This window comes from Chiloscyllium plagiosum, unplaced genomic scaffold (genome assembly GCF_037043375.1).
Source record: "Chiloscyllium plagiosum isolate Xiang-an unplaced genomic scaffold, Cpla_swu_hap1 HiC_scaffold_9, whole genome shotgun sequence".
In the NCBI taxonomy this organism is placed as follows: domain Eukaryota; kingdom Metazoa; phylum Chordata; class Chondrichthyes; order Orectolobiformes; family Hemiscylliidae; genus Chiloscyllium; species Chiloscyllium plagiosum.
The window spans coordinates 80323973-80345238 of record NW_028270147.1 but is presented as its reverse complement, the minus strand read 5'-3'; the positions used below and the strand labels follow the sequence as shown (position 1 = coordinate 80345238).

At 39.4% G+C, this 21266-nt stretch overlaps 1 protein-coding gene across 1 annotated transcript in view; it reads left to right on the top strand.

Annotated features, from left to right (window-relative positions):
- The window catches only part of LOC122554079 (kinetochore protein Nuf2-A), a 37290-nt gene extending 16858 nt beyond the window's left edge, over positions 1-20432 (top strand). The window contains exons 8-14 of the mRNA XM_087990862.1: positions 3550-3646; positions 5482-5544; positions 11335-11472; positions 12554-12697; positions 13936-14111; positions 14700-14835; positions 19249-20432. Of these exons, the coding sequence (XP_087846988.1) occupies positions 3550-3646; positions 5482-5544; positions 11335-11472; positions 12554-12697; positions 13936-14111; positions 14700-14835; positions 19249-19380 (886 nt within the window). The 3' untranslated portion in view covers positions 19381-20432. The remainder of the gene's footprint in view (positions 1-3549; positions 3647-5481; positions 5545-11334; positions 11473-12553; positions 12698-13935; positions 14112-14699; positions 14836-19248) is intronic.
- Positions 20433-21266: the final 834 nt, after the last annotated feature.

The window sequence follows — 21266 nt, the reverse complement described above, 5'->3', positions numbered from 1 at the left end:
GCAGTGTGTGTCATCTACAATGTGCACTGCAGAAATTCCATAATGGCGTTTTAAACTCACAACTACTGACATTTGGAAGGGCAAAGGCAGTAGATACATGGGAACCATCAGGAATGTCCTTCCAGTAGGGGATTTTAATTTTCCTAACATAAACTGAGACTGCCAGAGTGTGAAGGGATAAGATGGAATGGAATTTGTTAAGTGCGTTCAGGAAAGTTTCCTCCAGCAATATAGAAGGGACAAAACTTGACATTCTCTTGAGAAATAGGGCAGGACAGGTGATGGAGATGACAGTGAGAGGGCACTTTGGGACCAGTGACAATAGTTCTATTAATTTTAAAATAACTATGGAGAGGGACCAAACTGGTCCACAGGTTCAAGTTCTAAATTTAGGGCAAGGTGAATTTTGATGGAATTAGACAGGAGCTTGCATTGGAGTGATTTGTTTGCAGGCAAAGGGATCTCTGACACGTGGGAGGCCTTTAAAAGTAAGATAGCTAAAGTTCAAAGTCTATATAATCCTGTGAGGGTGATAGTCAAGGTTGACAGGAATAGGGAATCCTGGATGACAAGAAATATTGAGACTTTGATCAGAAAAAAGGAGGAGGTAAGGCTCAGGTGCAGACAGCTGGGATCAAGGGAATTCCTGGAGGTATACAGGGGATATAGGAGTTTATTGAAGAAAGAAATCAAGAGGGTGAAAAGTGGGCACGAGATAGCCTTGGCTGAGAAGATTAGGGTGAATCCAAAAAGTTCTTTAAATATATTAAAGGAACAAAAATAACTAGATGAAGAATAAAACCCTTCAAGGACCAAAGTGGACATGTATGTTTGAATTCAGGAGATGAGTGAGGTCCTCAATGAATATTTCTCCTCTGTGTTTACTGTGTAGAAAGACATGAAGACTTAGGAACTTGGGGAAGTTAATGGGAATATCTTGGGGACAATCCATAATCAGAGTAGAGGAGCTGCTGGATGTATTAGAATATTTGAAAGTGGATAAATCTTCTGGTCCTGACCAGATATACCCAAGAACATCGCAGCACCCGAGAGAAAAAATTGTGGGGGCTCTGGCTGATATTTTTGCATCATCGTTAGCCACCAGCGAGGTCCCGGAAGACTGGAGGATAACGAATGTACCCTTACTCAAGAAGGGCTGCCAAGAAAAACCTGGGAACTATAGACCAGTAAGCCTAACATCTATGGTGGGTAAGTTACTTGAGAAGATTCTGACAGTTAGGATATGTATACATTTGGAAAGACAGGGTTTGATTATGAATAGTCAGCATGGCTTTGTGCGTGGGAGATCATGCCTGTCAAATTTGTTAGAGTTCTTTGATGAAGTGACCAGGAAGGGCAAGGTGATGGATGTAATCTATATGGATTTCAGTAAGGCCTTTGATAAAGTTCCATATGTAGGCTTCTCTGGGAAGTTAGATCACATGGAATCCAGTGGGAGCTGGCAAATCGGATACACAATTGGCTTGATGATAGGAAACAGCTCGTAATAGTGGAAGGATGCTTGTTGGACTGGGGACCTGTGACTAGTAGTGTGCCTCAGGGGATCAGTGTTAGGCTCATTGCTGTTTGTTATCTATGTCAATGATTTGGATGAAAATGTACAAGGCATGATTAGTAAGTTTGCTGATGACACTAAAATAGATGGTATCGTGGACAGTGAGGAAGGTTGTCAGAAATTGCTGCAGGACCTTGATCAGTCGGGGAAGTGGGCCGATAAATGGCAAATGGTGTTTAATACAGATAAGTCTTGCATGTTGGAAAGTCAGATCAACGTAGGAGTTTCATGGTGAATGGTAGGGCATTAAGGAGTGTAGTGGAACAGAGGGATCTTGGAGTTTAGGTGTATGGTTCTCTGAAAGTGGAGTCACAGGAGTTTTTGGCATACTGGCCTTCATTCATCAGGGCATTGAATATAGAAGTTGGGAAGTTATGTTGCAGTTGTACAGGACGTTGGTGAGGCCACACTTGGAGTATGGTGTTTAGTTTTTGTCACCTTGCGACTGGAAGGATGTTATTAAACTGGAAAGAGTGCAGAAGAAACTTACAAGCATGTTGCCAGGACTCAAGACAATGAGCTATATGGAGAGGTTGGACAAGCTAGGACTTGTTTCTTTAGAGCGTAGGAGACTGAGAGGAACACTTATAGAAGTGTATAAGGTCATGAGAGGTATGGATGGGGTGAATGCACTCAATCTTTTTCTCAGAGTTGGGGAATCAAGGACTTGAGAGCACCAGTTTAAGGTTAGAGGGGAAAGAATAAAAGGGAACCCGAGGGGCAACATTTTTACAGAGAGGGTGGTATGCATATGGAATGAGCTGCCAGCAGAAGTGGGTACATTAACAACATTAAAAACGCATTTGGATAACATTGGATTACAAAAGGATTAGAATGATATGAGCCAAGTGCAGGGAAATGGCGTTAGCGTTGATGGACATTTAGGTGAAGGACTTTTGCCTGAAACGTCGATTCTCCTGTCTGACTTACTATGCTTTTCCAGCACCCCACTCTCGACTTTGATCTCCAGTATCTGCAGTCCTCACTTTCTCCATTTTGGTCTGCATGGGCCAGTTTGGGTCAAAGGGTCTGTCTCTGTGACGCTGCAACTCTGACTCCAAGCCAATCACCATCTTGACTTGGAACTGTATTGCTGTTGAGTGTTAGGTCAAAATCCTTGAAGTTTTCCCTAAAGGCATTGTGGATGTACCTACATCAGATGGATTGCACTGGTTCAAGAAGGCAGTTGACCATCACCTATTCAGTGGAAACTAGGATAGGTAATAAAATACTGACCCAGCCAGTGAAACCCACATTTCGTGAATAAAATATTGTTTCAAAAAACAAAACTCCTGAAGTACAGATAGATCTGGATGTCCTGGTACAGGAATCTCACAAAGTTGGGAAGCAGTCATAACTGCCCAGGATGACAAATTGAATGTTCTGTTGTGAGAGGAATAGAATATAGAAGTAGGAATTCTTTCTACTATAGTTCTGAAGGGATCTGGTGAGATCACATCAAGGTAATTAAAACATTTTGGGATATCAGAAAAGTGAATTTGAGCCTAAAACCCAAACAACCATGATTTTAATAAAAGATGGAACAGGCTCAAGGGCCTTTATCCTGTTTGTAATTTGCATGTTTGCATTACACTACTTTTTATTTTCCTTTTCTAAGAAAATCTCCCAACTTACAAATATTCAGTTTTACTATTGCGGTTATCTTGTAATGTAAGCTAATTCATATGATGAGGATTGTATTAATTAGCTCAACAAGCATGATTTCACAAAATTGAATCAAGACTTTCATGACATCGTATTTTAACTGGTAAATTTGTATCTTAACTCTGCATATTATCAAACTGAAGTGCTGTCAGTTGAGTCATCTATTTTTAAAACTATAGTGGAATAGGTTTGGTACCTTCAGTATTACTTCTGAAATTTGTGCCCTGAACTTGGTTTCTCTGCTATATGTACAAATTCAAGAAGTGAGATAAAACCACTTTATATTAAAAGCCTTTTAATTTTGGCAGTACCATACCTCCTGACCAAAAGGCAAAGATTGATGTGCTGTCGGTAGAAATAACTGAATTGCAACAAGTCATAAACCGTGAATATCGCCTCAAGCAAGTGAGTATGTTTGTGTTCACTAAGATATGATATTCTGAAATAAAAGACAGCAAATTTTTCCTATTCACATGTACATAATTAAATAAATAGAGTTGAATCCTAAAGTGTTCCACAATCAATGAATTACTTTTAAGGGAATTTACTCCATCCTGTAAAACACAGCCAATTTTCACACATCAATTTCTGGCAGGGAGATCATAACTAAATCTAAAGAGAGGGAGCATATGAAAATATGTTGTGTATTTTCAGAGAGTAAGGGGGATTTCAGGTCAGATTTGGGGCTATATCAAATCTAAAAATTTTTACAAGTTATAGTTGAACATAGCAAAAGTATCCTAAAATAAATTTCACAAATATACCAGGGGCATACTACTTATTGCATCTGATGAGCAGACTTGCCACAAACCTATAAATATTATAGTCCATTTCCATGAACTGATTGGCATCTTGATTAATCTATCCTTGAGTAAACCTTCATTCATTCCCCATGCATGGTGCTGTATAGATTTGGGATTGTTGCTTGAACATTCCATTCGTATTTAGTGTCAGGTGGAGCATAAATACCTGTTTTGACTAGTTTTGCCAAACCGCTTGTTTCAGTGCAGTTCAATCTATTTAACATTTGTCTAGTTTAATGGATCTGAGTAGTAAAATTAAATTTTATGCACAAAGTTAACAATTCCTTTATAACATAAAAGCTGCACAGTGGCTCAATGGTTAGCCTTGGGTGTCTGTGCAAACTCCATACAGACATTCTCTCCATGTATGGTTTCCTCCCGTTTGCTCCCATAGTCCAAAGATGTGCTGGTTAGGTGGATAAGCAATGGGAAATGCAGAGTATGGGCTTAGATTGAGGATTCTGAGTGAGTGGAATGCTCTTTGGAGGATTATTGCAAACTCAATGGGTCATATGGCATCTGTGTGGCAGTATAGGATTCTATTGTTCTGAATAAATAAATTTGGATGAAAAAAGGAGAGAAAGGACATATCAAGTGACATGCAATTAAAATAACAATAACAAACCAAAATAAGAGCAAATAAAGCATTAGATCTTGAAAGGAACTGCTAATGAGTAATGATTTTTCAAAGCCACTGCTGTTTCTTCTCGATACTGAATTTTCTAGTCTATTCTGAATAATCACTCCAATTGGATACATTTAAGCAGTAAAGAGTGATCAGATTTCCCATTTGATCTTTTTGCTTTGTATACAAACACTTCTTCTCTATAGTTGCACAATGATCATTTGGAAACCTCTTTAGTTGTGATTGGATGTACCTTCCCTATAAATCAAATCAAAGTAATCGACCTATAATGCCTAAGCTCAGATTTATTCCATTAAATGTTAAGACTGTGGACCTCCTGCCAATTAATTGAAATGACTACAGACCACAGTTAACTGTTGAAATATATGCATGAGTAGCTAGCAGAAAATGTTTCCCATTTTCTTTAACCCCGGGGTGTGTGGTCATCATCTGCTCTCATAACTGGAACAACTTTAAATGTCATTATTAACCATAGCCACTTTTGAAATATATTTGAAGAAGTCCATATTGAGAGCATTTTATCTGATACTGTGGCAATTAGCCTCTGTCTTTAATAGTCTTCATTTGGTACCTAAAACAATTTTTGGTCCTTGTCCTTGCTCTGCCTTGCAAAGTCATAAAAAGGACTGATGTACCTGAAGCTACTGAAGTTGGATTTCCAGAAAAATTAGCTAGATCAGTGAAGTTTGTAAGTCAGGTTTGATCTGTACAGATTATCTCGGTGAAGTCATAGAAGCACCTCTGTCTCAAATTACATAGATGGAACTGTATAACTTCTGTATTTCATTCAGAATTCCATTCAAGATGCAACTACGCAGCTGAAGACTGAAATTGCAGAGCAAAATAAAATGTTGGTAAGTTAGTTTTTAGTGTTGACCCAATATTATTTTAATATCTAAATAATAGCTCTATTTCAAAGTGGGTATGTGGAATCTGATTATAAGGAGTTTTCCAAGTAAATTGTTAACAACTTGTAAGACCCACAAAATGCTATCATGCTCACTTGCTTGTGATCTTGCCTTGTTTTCTCATTCCCATACCTGTAAATATTTTATTCTACCTTTCAATTTCTGCTCCTTCTTGTTGTGTAACTTAATGTATTCCCAGTGAAATGTGAATCTTTATCTGTAGGAGAAGCTGAACAACCACTTTAAAGAAAATGGCAACATATCTGCCAGTTTGCTATGATGGTACTGATGACCACAATAAGACGGCAAGGAATAGAAACAAGAGTAGGCTGTTCGGTCCCTTTTTAGTCTGCTCTGCATTCAATAGGATTAAGGCTGATTTGACATTCCTAACATCCACTTTTCTGCCCTTTCTCTGTAACTCTTGATTCCCCAACTGATTGGCTATCTTTTTCAGCCTTAAAGAAACACAGCTGTCGCTGGCTAAAAGTTTCAACGAAATGCAACCATCTGAAAGAAAAAAATACATCTTTATCTTAGGTGTAAATTTGTGCCCTTTTATTATGAGACAATGTTCTCTGGTCCTAGACTCTCCCATAAGGAAAACATCCTCTTAGCATTCACTCTGTCAAGCTCCTTAAGAATTCTGTACATTTCTGTGAGATCACTTTTTATCCTTCAAACCTCCAATAAGTAGAGTCCTAAACTTTGCTCATAAATCAATCCCTCCATACCAGGGATCATCTTAGTGAACCTTCTCAGAACTCCCTCCGGTGAAATAATACCCTTCCTTAAATAAGAAGACCAAAGCTGTTCTCAGTTCTCCAGATGTGATCTTAACAGCATTGTATCCAGTTACAGTAAGACAACTGTATTCTTGTACTCCAGCCCTCTTGAAATAAGAGCCAACTTTTCATCAGCCTCCCTGATCACCTGGTGGATCTGTGTGCCAGCTTTCTTTTCTTTTTTTTGTGTGTACAAATACCCCCAATTGTGCTTGTGTTGCAGATTTTTACTGTATTTCTTTATTTCCTCTATTCTATTCTTTGTTCTCCCTTCCAAAATGAACAACTTTGCATTTCCCCACATTATATACCATTTGCCAAACTTTTGCCTGCCTACTTAACCTATCAATACCTCTATGGAGTTTTGATTTAATTCACGTGAGGCATGAACATGTGGCTGTCCAGTGTTTATTGCCGTTCAGAAAGTGGTGGTACCTGTTGTGACCCATTCACCCACAATGCTCTTAGCAAGGCAACTTGATGGCGTGTCAGTAAAGGAGTGGTGATTTATTTCAAAGTTAGGATGGTGAGTGGTTTGAACAGGAATTTGGATAGTTATGTTCTCCTGTAGCTGCTGCCTTGTCTTTCTAGATAGTAGTAGTCATGGGTATGGAATGTGTTATCTAAGAATCTTTGGTGAATTTCTGCAGTACATATTGCTACTACTGAGTGTAGTGGTGGAGGGAATGGATGCTTGTGGATGTAGTGCAAATCAAGTGGGCTGCATTGTCCTAGATGGTGTTGAAGCTGCACCAATCCACACAAATCTGGAGTATTCCATCACATTCCTGAATTGTGTCTTATAGATGGTGGAAAGGTTTTGGAAGGTGGGAGGTGAGTTTCCCGGTGGAGTATTCTTAACCTCTGACCTGCTTTTGTAGCCACTGTACTTATGTGGCTGATCCAGTTTAGTTTCTGGTCAATTGTAACTCCAACAATGTTCATAGTCGAGAATTCAGTAATGGTAGCACCATTGAATGTTAAGTGGCTTTGGTTGGCTTGTCTCTTATTGGAAATGATCATTCCTGGCATTTGTGTGGTGCAAATGATAATTGCCAATCATTAGCCCAAGCATGGATATTGTCCCGATCGTGCATTTGAAGATGGATTACCTCAGTGTCTGAGGAGTTGCAAGTGATGATGAACATTATGCAATCATCATGAACAACCCCACTTCTGACCTTATAATAGAGAGAAGATCATTAAGCAGCTGAAGGTGGTTGGGCTTAAGGTACTACCTGAGGAATTCCTGCAGAGGTGCCCTAGGGCCGAGATGACTGACCTCCAACAACCACAGCATCTTCCTGTGTCAAGCATGACTCCAACAATGTAGAGTTCCCCCAATATACATTGATTCCAGTTTTGCTAGGGCTCCTTGATGCCATTCTTGGTTGAATGCAGCCTTGACATCAACAGTTGTCACGGTCACCTCACCTCTGGAATTTAGCTCTTTTTCACATGTTTGAACCAAAACTATAATAAGGTCAGGAGCTGAGTGTCCATGGCAGAACCAAACTGAGCATCAGGTTATTTCTGAGTAGGAGGTGCTTGATAGCCTTGTAAATAACAGCTTCCGTCACTTTACTGATGATCAAGAGTAGACTTATGGAGTGGATTGGATTGTAGTATACATATTTGCATCCCTACCACAAGTTGCGTATCCACCTATTTTTGTGCTGTCTGCACATTTAGTTATAGTACATTTGTTTCATTCCTCCAAGTGACTAATACCTATTGTAAACAGTCGCTGTGCCAGCACTGATCCTTATGGAGCCCTAGTGGCAATAGGTTTCCAACCTGGAAAAGAATCTCTTATCCCCACTTACTGTTTCCTGCCTATTAGCCAATTTGGTATTTATCTTAATATACAAGACATAGGAGCAGAAATTAGGCTGTTCAGCTCATCGAATCTGCTCTGTCATTCAGATATGGCTGCAAAGTTTCTCAATGCCATTCTCCCGGTTTCTCTCCGTAACCCTTGATCCCCTTGATAATCAAGAACCTATCTATCTCCATCTTAAACATACTCAATGGCCTGGCCTCCACAGTCTTCTGTGGCATTGAATTGCATAGATTCACCACTCTCTGGCTGAAGAACGTTCTCCTAATCTCCATTCTAAAAGGTCTTTAGTTTACTAAGGCAGTGTCTCTTGTCTCTCCTCCTAATGGCACATCTTCACAATATCCACACTGTCCAGGCCCATAATTTTTCTGTAATCTTAATTAGGTTTTACTTAGAATCCCTACAGTGTGGAAACAGGCCATTCAGCCCAGCAAGTCCACATCGGCCCTCCGTAGTAACCCACTCAGACCCATTCCCTTACCTCCTCTATTTCCCCTGACTAATGCACCCAACACTACGGGTAATTTAGCGTGGCCAATCCTCTTAATCTGCAAATCTTTGGATTGTGGGAGGAAACCGGCGCACTCGGAGGAAACCAACGCAGATACGGAGAATGTGCAAATTCCACACAGACGGTGACCCGAGGCTAGAATCGAACCCGGGTCCCTGGTGCTGTGAGGCTGCAGTGCTAACCACTGAGCCACCGTGCTGCCAATTACCCCCCTCATCCTTCTACATTCCTCAAACATTCCTCATATGTTAAGCCTTTCATTGCTGGGATTATTATTGTGAAACTCCTCTGAACATGCTTTAGGGCCAATACATCCTTCCTGAGATATAGGGCCCAAAACTGCGCACAATACTCCAAATATGGTCTGACCAGAGCCCCCGAATTATATCCCTGCTTTTATATTCAAATCCTCTGAAAATTTCAGAAATCTCATCTTTCATATTGGATTCCAGAATCTTGCCTACGACTAAGGTTAGGCTAATTGGTCTGTAATTTTCTATCATTTGCCTTGCTCAATTTTTAAACAGGGGTGTTAAGTTAGCAATTTTCTAGTTCCCTAGGACTGAACATGATTTTAGCTATTTCTGAAAGATCACTACCAACGCCTCCACTATCTCTTCAGCTATCTCGCTTAGATCTCTGTGGTGTAGTCCATCTGTTCCAGATTATTTATCCAACTTCAGGCCATTCAGCTTTTCTAACACCTTCTCCTTGGTGATGACCACCATACTCAGCTCTGCCCCCTCACTCTCTCTTGAATTTTTGGGATATTACTTGTGTTTTCCACCGTGAAGACTGATGTGAAGTAATTATTCAATTCCTCAGCCACTTCCTTGTTCCCCACTACTATCTCTCCAACGTCATTTTGTAGCAGCTCAATGTCCACTTTTGCCTCTCTTCTCCTCATTATGTATCTAAAAAAACTCTTACAGTCTTCCTTTATATTACTGGCTAGCTTACCCTCATATTTAATCTTCTCCATCCTCATTTCTTTTATTGTGGCACTCTTTTGGTTGTTGTAAGCTTCCCAATCCTCTGGTTTCCCACTGCCCCTCGCCACATTGTATGCTTTCTCTTTTGCTTTTATGCTATCCCTGACTTCCCTGGTCAGCCATGGTTGCCTCATCCTCACTGTACTATGCTTCTTTTCCCTTGGGATGAATCTCCTTTGTGTCTCTTGAATTACTCCCAGAAACTCCTGCTGCTGTTCCATTGTGTTTTCTACTAGGCTCCTCTCTTCATCAATTCTACCAGCTCATGCCTCTGTAGTTGCCTTTATTCAACTGTAATACCATTACCTCTGATTCTATCTTCTCTCTTTCAAATTGGAAAGTAAATTCCATCATATTGTGATTACTGCCTCCTAAGGGTTCCTTCACCTTTAAGCTCCCTTATCAAGTCTACCTAATTGTACAATATTAAATCCAGTATTGCCAGTTCCCTAGTGGGTTCCACCATAAGCTGGTAGACATTCCACAAATTCCTTTTTCTTGCAATCCGCTACCAACCTGTTTTTCCCAGTCCACCTGGATATTGAAATCCTACACGATCACTGTAACTTTGCCTTTCCTACACATCATCTCTATCTCCTGGCGTGTCTTGTGCCTCTGCTCCTGACTGTTGTTTAGAGGCCTGTATATAACTCTAACTTTGTTTTTTTTTCACTTTTGCGGTGCCTCAATTCTACCCACACTGATTCTACACCATTTGACCCTACTTTGTTTCTTATTATTGATTTGATTTAATTTCTTACTAATACAACCCCACCCCCTCTGCCCACTTGCTTATCTTTTCAATAAGATGTATGTCCTTGAATATTCAGCTCCCAGTCCTGATCCCCTTGCAGCCATGTTTCTGTGATGCCCACCACTTCATACCTGCCAATTTCAATTTGTGCCACAAGCTCATTTACCTTATTCCTTATACTGCGTGCACTCAGATATAACACCTTCACTGTATTAACTGTGACCTCCAATGGCTCTTATCTTATAACTTAACCTTTTGTGTGGTACTTTGTCAAATGACTTCTGGAAGTCCCAATATAACACATTTACTGTTTCCCTTCTGGTTGAGATTTCCGAGAAGAATTCTGACAAATTAATTAGATACAATTTCCCTTTCATGAAACCATGCGAACTCTGCTTGATTGTATTATGATTTTCCACATGTGCTGCTATTATCTCCTTAATTAGTCCACCATTTTGCAAACATAGATATAAGGGTAATCAGTGTATCATTACCTGTTTTTTGCCTCATACGTTCTTTTGTTTTGTTACTTGTGTACAAGGAGAATGGACAGGCACTTGCATGTGAAAACCTGTGACAAGTTTTTAAGTTTATCTTGTGTGTTAACAGTTGGAAGTCTTTTTTGCTGTCTAATTAATTAGCTTTACATTTGGTTTGTATATTAAAACTTGTAAGGGTGTACTTGCCTCTTATTTGGAACGCTTTGTGTCCTTTTGCAGATATTAAATCAAATATTAGATCGGCACAATTCTGAATTGTTATCGCATCAGCATTTTGGTAATTCAAAAAGACTTGTAAATCCTGTTTTTTTTTGTCTTGTCCCTAATCTAATTTTAATCTGTTAATAATAGGGTCAACTAAAATTGGATATAGCCAATGCAAAAGAACTCCAAGCAAAGCTCAGACCTTTGATTGTGGAATGCCCAGAACAACTGAACAGTGAAATACAGTCAATGAGAGACACAGTAGAAAAGAAAAAGGAAGCCATGGTAAACTTTCTTTCTACTCTTTTTGTGTCTCCCCTACCATCAATCCTATGGATGTTTTGTCGGTCTTTGAACTAGGATAATGCATGCTGTATGAGAATATTACAATAGTGTTTGAGATGAAACATCCCACTTTTAAAACCGGGTTTGTGCTATTGGTGTGTTTGTTTTTTTTACCCTTTTTATTAAATACTACTTCAACTTGCAGCTTTGCTTTTGAATTAGAACAAAACTTAAAATTTTCCTGAAGAGTTAGGTTACATTTTGATCATCTTGGCAGTGTTTTGGGTTGGAAATATGTGTATGTGTTTCCAAATAGGCCCATTTTGATGTTTTCAGTAATTGAAATTAAGGCATTGACAGTTATTAACAAGCACATATCTGGAATGGAAAACAACACAAAGAATACCTTTTTATTAGCAGATAAAAATAATAGAGTTACAGATGATTACGACTTGATTAAAGTCATGATTCCTGGACATGTAGTAACATAGAGTCATAGAGATGTACAGTATGGAAACCGACCCTTCGGTCCAACCCGTCCATGCCAACCAGATATCCCATCCAATCTAGACCCATCTGGCAGCACCCGGCCCATATCCCTCCAAACCTTTCCTGTTCAAATACCCATCCAAATACCTTTTAAATGTTGCAATTGTACCAGACTCCACCACTTCCTCTGGCAGCTCATTCCATATACGTACTACCCTCTGCGGGAAAAAGTTGCCCCTTAGGTCTCTTTTATATCTTTCCCCTCTCACTCTAAACCTATGCCCTCTAATTCAGGACTCTCCCACCCCCAGGGAAAAGACTTTGTCTATTTATCCTATCCATGCCCATCATTGGTTAGTTCTTTTAGTGTCTAAATTTATATGTTGCACTATTTAGGATGAATAAAATGGAAAATGGGCCAATCTGAATTATATGTTGTCCACCTTTGTATCTCTTGTCCTGCATGTTTTCATTATTCCTGCGTCCTGAATAATTTCAGCAAACACTTGGCAAGGGCATTACCAGCAGATCTGTCTTGTGTAGAGGTAGCTAATTTAGCACATTGTAATTCAGTTTTGTGTGTATTTGATAGCAAAAGAAAAATGATAGAACAATGGAACTTCAGGACAAGTTGACAAGTCTTACCAATTTCCAAAACAAAGAACTGGAAACTTACTGCAGTTTATTGCAACAATGCCAGACTGGCTCTGACCTTATAAGCAGCACAAATACTGAGGTAAATATATTCCACTAAGTTTAGCAAACTATTTATGCAATATAATATTTTAAAAAGCTTTTGCTAATCCTGAATGACTTTACAATTGTATTCAAATTGTGTGTAAAAATTGTGCTGTTGAGCGTATAGATAGACAGGTTTTCTCCAGTTTAAAGTTGGTGAGCTTAGGATTTGAGTGATTTTTGAGAGACAGGTATACAAGTTTTTATTATGTACAATTACGCACAGTTCTGCACTCTATTAAATGGATCTAGAAGTGCAGGAGAAATTGCAAGGATGAAAGTAGAAACGATAGATTGGAACTATCGGTGAGAGCAATAATGGCTGGGGGATTGTCTCTTTAAGGGTAGTCTGAGGACTGATTTCAAAATGTTTTATGAATGAATTTATGGGTTAGATTTAGAAAATATATTTCTGTTTGAAGCAGAGTCGAAAACTAGGGATCAGGAATGTTAAATTGTCACTACTATGTCCAAAAGGGTGTTTGGGATAAACGCCTTTCACCTGAGAATGTGGAATTTGCTACCTCGATGTAGTTGAGGCAAATAGCATAGATTCAAGTAAATGCTTAGTTTAGCACATAAAAGCAAGATTAATGGAAGGGCAATTCTGAAGGTATTTCTTGTGCCTACGGTTCTAAATTTATTGTATTTGTTCTTGTTCTCGGCTCCATAAGTACTGGAAACATTTGCTTTATCTGTTTGGCCCATGGTTTCATAATCTTAAATATTTCCATCATGTTACTTTTAATAGGCATTGTTCTAATTGAAAAGGTGTGAATTTTTCAGGCTTGACTTAAGATTCATTCATACCTGATAGTGAATCTTCATTAGACCTGCACTAAAGCCTCCATATTGTTTTCTAATCTGTGGACCCCAAAATTGGCCATTGTTCTGAGATCTTATTGAGATTTTGTGCATTTAAAAATGGAGCTGTCTTCAAAGAATATTCTTGGAGGTTGCCAGGAGAATTTGCCAATGGTAATGGCCCAAAGAGCCAAGGTACTTTCTGTTTCCTCTCTTGCTAGGTTAATGTTTATTCATAGGTTTCCTTGTGAAAAATCTTCATTAAACGAAGACTGTATATGAAAACTACTTTTTTGATATACTTTTAGAACTTATAACAGTCTACTAATTTGTTCACTTCAGTTAGAGCTGTTAAAGTTTCTGCGCTTTCATCACTCAAAACTGAAAGCAACTAATATACAGGGCTACATTTTTCCTTTGACTCCTCTACAGATTTGGAATGAAGAAAATGAACTAGAGAGAAAGCAAATGGAACTGAAAAACATACAGACAGAAGAAACTCGATTGAAAAGGATTCTGAGCTCAAAGCTTGAAAAACAGGATAAGCTACAGATGCAGAGGCATAAGAAACAAGAAGCTAGGGAGCACGACCTTGATTCAGTAGCCACGTATGTCAACTTAATGACTGAGTATTTTAGATTTTTGAATTGGGATTGGAGATAATTCTAGGCCATAGTTTTCAAAACTCATCAATTAATCTTGTTGACAGATGGTCACAGCACTCAGAATATCAATCGCTTTATCAATCTATACAGCAATTGAGAAAATAAAACTCTTTGACATCTTCTTATTCTGTCAATTTTCATCTTTAACTTGTCACTGAACATTTGGTTTTCGATTTGCACAAATGTATTTATGCATTGTTAACAGAAAAGTTCTTGAGTCAAGTCAGAATGAGAATTTTTTTTTATTCAGGTATGGAAACTGATTTTTTTGACCTTCACCTGTTTGTGTTTGGTGCGCTTGACATCAGTCTTGTGCTTTCTGTTGATACCTGAAGTCCTGGTTGTCCAGAACACAATCTGTAAACTTGAGTTGGAGCTTTACTGTAGCTGTTGTTCATCCCAATGGGAGGGCATATTCTGTCTGTTCATCTTGTAAACCAAACTTCTGGGTAATTAAGGAATGTATATTTATTTGTTTTGTTTGAAAAAATACAGTAACATAGAATTCAATTCTTTTGTTGTTTTTAATAGGGAGTTTGATATGTTTAAGCAGCGAAGCCAGGAGGTGTCTGAGAAGATTGCACAAATTACTAGTGAACGCCAACAATATCTGACGAAAAGCCAAACATTGCAAGACAGCTGTGCTAAAGATGAATCAGAATGTCAGGTATTGTCATAGCACTGTGATGAACCGGCCGTAAACTATCATACAAAGATAAAGCTTCTGTTTTAAAGATGTTTACACATCTGAACCAGCAGGGCTTTGCAATATATTAAGACATTGATTTACTTGCTTAATCTTTCTTAATTGAAATGACAATTGGCCATTTGAGGGCACTATTATTTAATGCAGGAGGGAAGCAACGCATGTTGCCCAAAATGTCTGCTTCTATTATAGGGATTAAAGTTGTCTTGTCTTTCCTACTTTGGGGTGTCAGAAGTACATTGGATTTAATGTAATCTTGAAGAATGATAGAGTCATAGAGATGTACAGCATGGAAACAGACCCTTCGGTCCAACCCGCTCCTGCCGACCAGATATCCCAACCTAATCTAGTCCCACCTGCTAGCACCTGGACCATATCCCTTCAAACCCTTCCTATTCATATACCCATCTAAATGCCCCTTAAATGTTGCAATTGTACCAGCCTCCACCACATCCTCTGGCGGCTCATTCCATACACGTACTACCCTCTGTGTGAAAAAAGCTGCCCCTGAGGTCTCTTTTATATCTTTTCCCTCTCACCCTAAACCTATGCCCTCTAGTTCGGGACTCCCCGACCCCAGAGAAACGACTTTGTCTATTTATCCTATCCATGCCCCTCATAATTTTGTAAACCTCTATTAGGTCACCCCTCAGCCTCCAACGCTCCAGGGAAAACAGCCCCAGCCTGTTGAGCCTCTCCCTGTAGCTCAGATCCTCCAATCCTGGCAATATCCTTGTAAATCTTTTCTGAACCCTTTCAAGTTTCACAATCTTTCCAATAGGAAGGAGACCAGAATTGCACGCAATATTCCAACAGAGGCCTAACCAATGTCCTGTACAGCCGCAACATGACCTCTCAACTCCTGTACTCCGTGCTCTGACCAATAAAGGAAAGCATACCAAACGCCTTCTTCACTATCCTATCTACCTGCGACTTCACTTTCAAGGAGCTATGAACCTGCACTCCAAGGTCTCTTTGTTCAGCAACACTCCCTAGGACCTTACCATTAAGTATACAAGTCCTGCTAAGATTTGCTTTCCCAAAATGCAGCACCTCTCATTTATCTGAATTAAACTCCATCTGCCACTTCTCAGCCCATTGGCCCATCTGGTCCAGATCCTGTTGTAATCTGAGGTAACCCTCTTTGCTGTCCACTACATTTCCGATTTTGGTGTCATCTGCAAACTTGCAAACTATACTTCTTATGCTTGCATCCAAATCATTTATGTAAATGACAAAAAGTAGAGGGCCCAGCACCGATCCTTGTGGCACTCCATTGGTCACAGGCCTTCAGTCTGAAAAACAATCCTCCACAACCACACTCTGTCTTCTACCTTTGAGCCAGTTCTGTATCCAAATGGCTAGTTCTGCCGGTATTCCATGAGATCTAACCTTGCTAATCAGTCTCCCATGGGGAACCTTGTTGAACGTCTTACTGAAGTCCATATAGATCACATCTACTGCTCTGCCCTCATCAATGCTATTTGTTACTTCTTCAAAAAATTCAATCAAGTTTGTGAGACATGATTTCCCACGCACAAAACCATGTTGACTATCCCGAATCAGTCCTTGCCTTTCCAAATACGTGTACATCCTGTCCCTCAAGATTCCCTCCAACAACTTGCCCACCACCGAGGTCAGGCTCACCGGTCTATAGTCCCTGGGTTGTCTCTTCCGTGCTTCTTAAACAGTGGCACCACGTTTGCCAACCTCCAATCTTCCGGCACCTCACCTGTGACTATCGATGATACAAATATCTCAGCAAGAGGCCCAGCAATCACTTCTCTAGCTTCCCACAGAGTTCTCGGGTACACCTGATCAGGTCCTGGGGATTTATCCACTTTTAACTGTTTCTAGAGATCTAGCACTTCCTCCTCTGTAATATGGACATTTTGCAAGATGTCACCCACTATTTCCCTACAGTCTATATCTTCCATATCCTTTTCCACACTAAATACTGATGCAGAATATTCATTTAGTATCTCCCCCATTTTCTGTGGCTCCACACAAAGGCTGCCTTGCTGATCTTTGAGGGGCCCTATTCTCTCCCTAGTTACCCTTTTGTCCGTAATATATTTGTAAAAACTCTTTGGATTCTCCTTAATTATAGTTGCCAAAGCTATCTCATATCCCCATTTTGCCCTCCTGATTTCCCTCTTAAGTATACTCCTACTTTCTTTATACTCTTCTGAGGATTCACTCAATCTCTCCTGTCTGTACCTGACATATGCTTCCTTCTTTTTCTTAACCAAACCCTCAATTTGTTTAGTCATCCACATTCCCTATACCTACCAGCCTTTCCTTTCACCCTGACAGGAATATACTTTCCCTGGATTCTTGTTATCTCCTTTCTGAAGGCTTCCCATTTTCCAGCCGTCCCTTAACCTGCAAACACCTGCCCCCAATCAGCTTTTGAAAGTTCTTGCCTAATACCATCAAAATTGGCCTTTCTCCAATTTAGAACTTCAACTTTTAGATCTGGTCTATCCTTTTGCATCACTATTTTAAAACAAATAGAATTATGGTCGCTGGCCCCAAAGTGCTCCCCCACTGACACCTCAGTCACCTGCCCTGCCTTACTTCCCAAGAGTAGGTCAAGTTTTGCACTTTCTCTAAATGCATCATTTAATCTGCTTGAAAGGATCTTCAAGAGTTAACCCTATTAGGAAGGCTGTCAACATTGTCCAAAACATAAACTCTGTCAAACTTTTTTTTTAAATTTTAGCTGGATGCTCTAATATTTGTGAACCAAATTATGAACTAAAAGTACAAATTGAGCTAAGCTAAAAAATTTGAGGCCCATCATTTTCAACAGGAGTGAGTTATTCATACTTTTATTTTGAACACATTTCTTTAAAATTGTATTTCTTTCAATTTTACAAACGTGGTTTAGTGTACAATCATTTCAGACCAGAAAGAGGCTTTTGTGCCACTTAGACTCTTCACTGGCCTTAATCCTCAAATATATATTGTTCGAATTCTGGTTGTTTGAGTATCGGCTTTTAATTGCTTCCTCATTGATACCTATATCTTCAGTGCTGAGCCCTTCTGTTCCAGAATTTCACTCCTAAGTCTCTCTGCTACACAAGTGACATCAAGACAACATTTGACTAAGTGTGGCATGAATGAGTTCTAGATAAGCAGGAGTCAATGCAAGTAAGGGCAAAAAACTCTCTATTGCTTGGAGTTATGCTTCATACAAAGAGACATGTTTGTGTTGGAGGTCAGTCATCCTGGTTCTAAGTCATCTCTGAAGGTGTCCCTCAGTGGTGTCCTGGGCCCAGCCATCTTCAGCCACTTCATCAAGCTGGCCTTCCCTCCATCATGACATCGGAAGTGGGAATATTCATCGACAATTGCATCACTTGCTATTTATCAGACAATGAAGCAGTCTGTGTCCAAATGCAGCATTCCGATTTGGGCTGTTGTGTCCAGTAACATTTTGTGGCACGTAACTGCCAGGCAATGACCATCTCCAGCAAGAGAGAATCTAACCATCTCCCTTGACATTCAATGGCATTATCATTACTGATAGCAACCTTCATTACAGCTTCTTGGAGACTACCATTCAGAAACTGAACTGGACTAGATTAATAAATACTGAACAGAAAAGTAGGTCAGAAGCTAGGAATTTTGTGGCAGTAAATCATTGCCTGACTCCTCAAAGTCTGTTCACTATCTACAGGCAAGGTAGGAGCTTAATGAAATACTCCTACTTGCCTGGATGAATGCAGCTCCAATAACATTTAAGAAGCTCTACCCATCCACTATCTTCAACATTCATGCCCTCCACTCAGTGTGGTAATGTGTGCCATCTATAACATTCACTGCAGAAACTCAAAAATTCCTTTAGTTAAAGCTACCTAATCTGTGATCTCTATTACATGGAAGAAAGAACAGCAAATACTCTGCAATAATGTCACCTGCAAAACCCCTCATTGTCGCACAAAATCCTGATTTGGAACTATGTCACCATTCCTTCTCTGTTTCTGGGTCAAAATCTTGGAATGCACTTCCTCAGCATTGTGATGCACCTACTCTCATAATTATAGTCAGTCGAAAAAAAAGTAGTTACCATCACCTTTCCAGGGTAATTGAGGATGGGCATTAATGCTGACCTCACTAAAAATGCCCTCATCTTGTGAAAGAATTGTTGAGGTTTTGGGCGGGGGGGGGTTGTGGTGGTTGCGGCAGCAGCTGAGGAGGAGGTGTTCGTGTTGGTGGTGATAGAGAGAAAAATACATGCCACCTCACTCATCTTCCTGACCCTAACTAATACAATGATATGAGTAACAGAAGAATATTCTGAAGGGAAAGATGATGCAAAGTAATTGGATTAAATTTGAATTGTGTTCTTGATTTATCTCCTAACAGAATCTGTACTCCAAGCTGCTGGCTGATCTGGAACAATATCATGAACGGTTGGCTGTCGTGACACAGAAGGCTACATTTGAAGGACATAAGCAAATGGCAGAACTTGAGAAAGCCATGAGTGAAAGAATTTGAAACCTAAACTGCAGTTCACTTCAAATCCTTGTAGATCTCTGATCTTGGTAATCCTTCTCCTGTCAGCTTTTTTTCTCAACAAAAGACAATTATTCTTAAGCGTTTTACGTTGTTTTTGAGTCTAAGCTAGTATGTTTGTCACTGTTTGAACTATTTTATATGTAGCTTTATTAAAAAGTACTGAGGAAAACATAGTTTCTTACAATGCATAATGTACATTTTTAAATGAGCTGCACTGAAGTTAATAACTATATCATTGTTAAGATGCTATCAGCAAGTTTATATTAAGGATAACGTTGCTTTGAAACACTCACCCATGGTGAAAGAAAGGATGTATATTCCAGAAAATGATTTGCTATTTGTGTCCTTTATTCTGAGAACTGAATTAATTCTTATTCACTTTCAAATCCCAGCAGGAAATATTAAAGATTGCACTTTTTCTCTGTGCCACCCACCCACGTTATTTTTCTTTTTCTTTTTTCTATGCAACGAGCCACCTTGCAAATACTATTATCATCCCCATTATCTGCTTTTATCATTGCTTGTGGCAAGCAAGTTCTCCATTTACTCTGCTGAAAAAAGTTACAGCACACAAATTCTTTATTTGCTAGTTATTTTTATGGCCTATTTTTGGAACTGTCCCACAGATGAAAGTAGTTTTTCACCATCAGTTCCTTTTGTAATTTTTAAGGCTTCTTTTTTTAAGGCTCTCTGAATTTTATTTGTGAGCGGGAAGCAAAAGCAATTGCCTTCACAACTTACTCTTATGGAATAATTCTTTCAATTCCGGTAACATCCTGAAAGTCTCCACAATACTTTCTCCTGTCTTTCATTGTTGTTTTTGCAAAATCAGAACTAGAGCCATACTTTGCTGCACTTTTGTTTATACAGCATGTTTAATGTTATAAAACATCCCAAGATCCTTCCTAACAGTGGTGAAACAAAATTAGTGTACAATCCCCATAAGTTTTCCAAAGTTGTCTCTGCCATGAATGTCTAATCTTGACTCATACATTTTGCTCAGCATAATAAACTGTTAGTACATTTCTCAATATGTTAACCTCTTAAAAGCTTCATTTACTCCCTACCTGGCACAATAAAGCTCAGCATCTGGCAGGTTTACCTCAGACTTTGGAAAGACTGGAGTTTGTCTCAAAACAAAGTTCAGAGTCTCCAGGATTTCTTTTATTTTTCTGTGACTGAGAGCTCTGGTCAACAGAACAGTTTGACACAATACACCTGAGTCCCCTTCTGCCTTAGATCTCAAAAACGACTTGCAATATCAAGTGACACAACAAATACCTAACAATATTGTGCAAATAAGTGAACACATACCCTTGTACTGCTTTGCTGGGAATAAAAACTCAGTGTACAATCCCAGTTGCCAAAATACCCCATTATTTCAGAAGTGCAAATTAATAGTGGGGAAAGGGTTGGCAGAAGCCATTCCATGTAGGTCAGTGTGTTGATGCTGGGGAACGACCAGCTTGGCTTTTCATTTCCCTCCCTGATGTCAACCTATCCTAGTTATATATTAATTATCTTGTTTGTTTACTCACTTGTAAATACTTGGTGGCCTTCATTTCCACCCACTTAATCTGAAAGTCTCATGCTGATCAAATAAGTGTATTTGTTCTCATTTTCCAATTGCCTGCTTGCTCTCAAGCCGGTTCTCATTTTCCCCCATTTGTCCCTCTCCCAAAGTGCAACCCTCCCCATTGCCCTCCAAACTTAACCTCTGACATTGCAGTACTGTCTGTCACACTCCATCTCCAAATCACTGTCCTGAAGCCAAAATAACTTCTGTTACTCTGTGTACTTTTTTTAAAAAAAAAGGGTCAGTAAAAGAAAACTTAAGAATTCCACGGGCCTAATGAAAGGGAGAT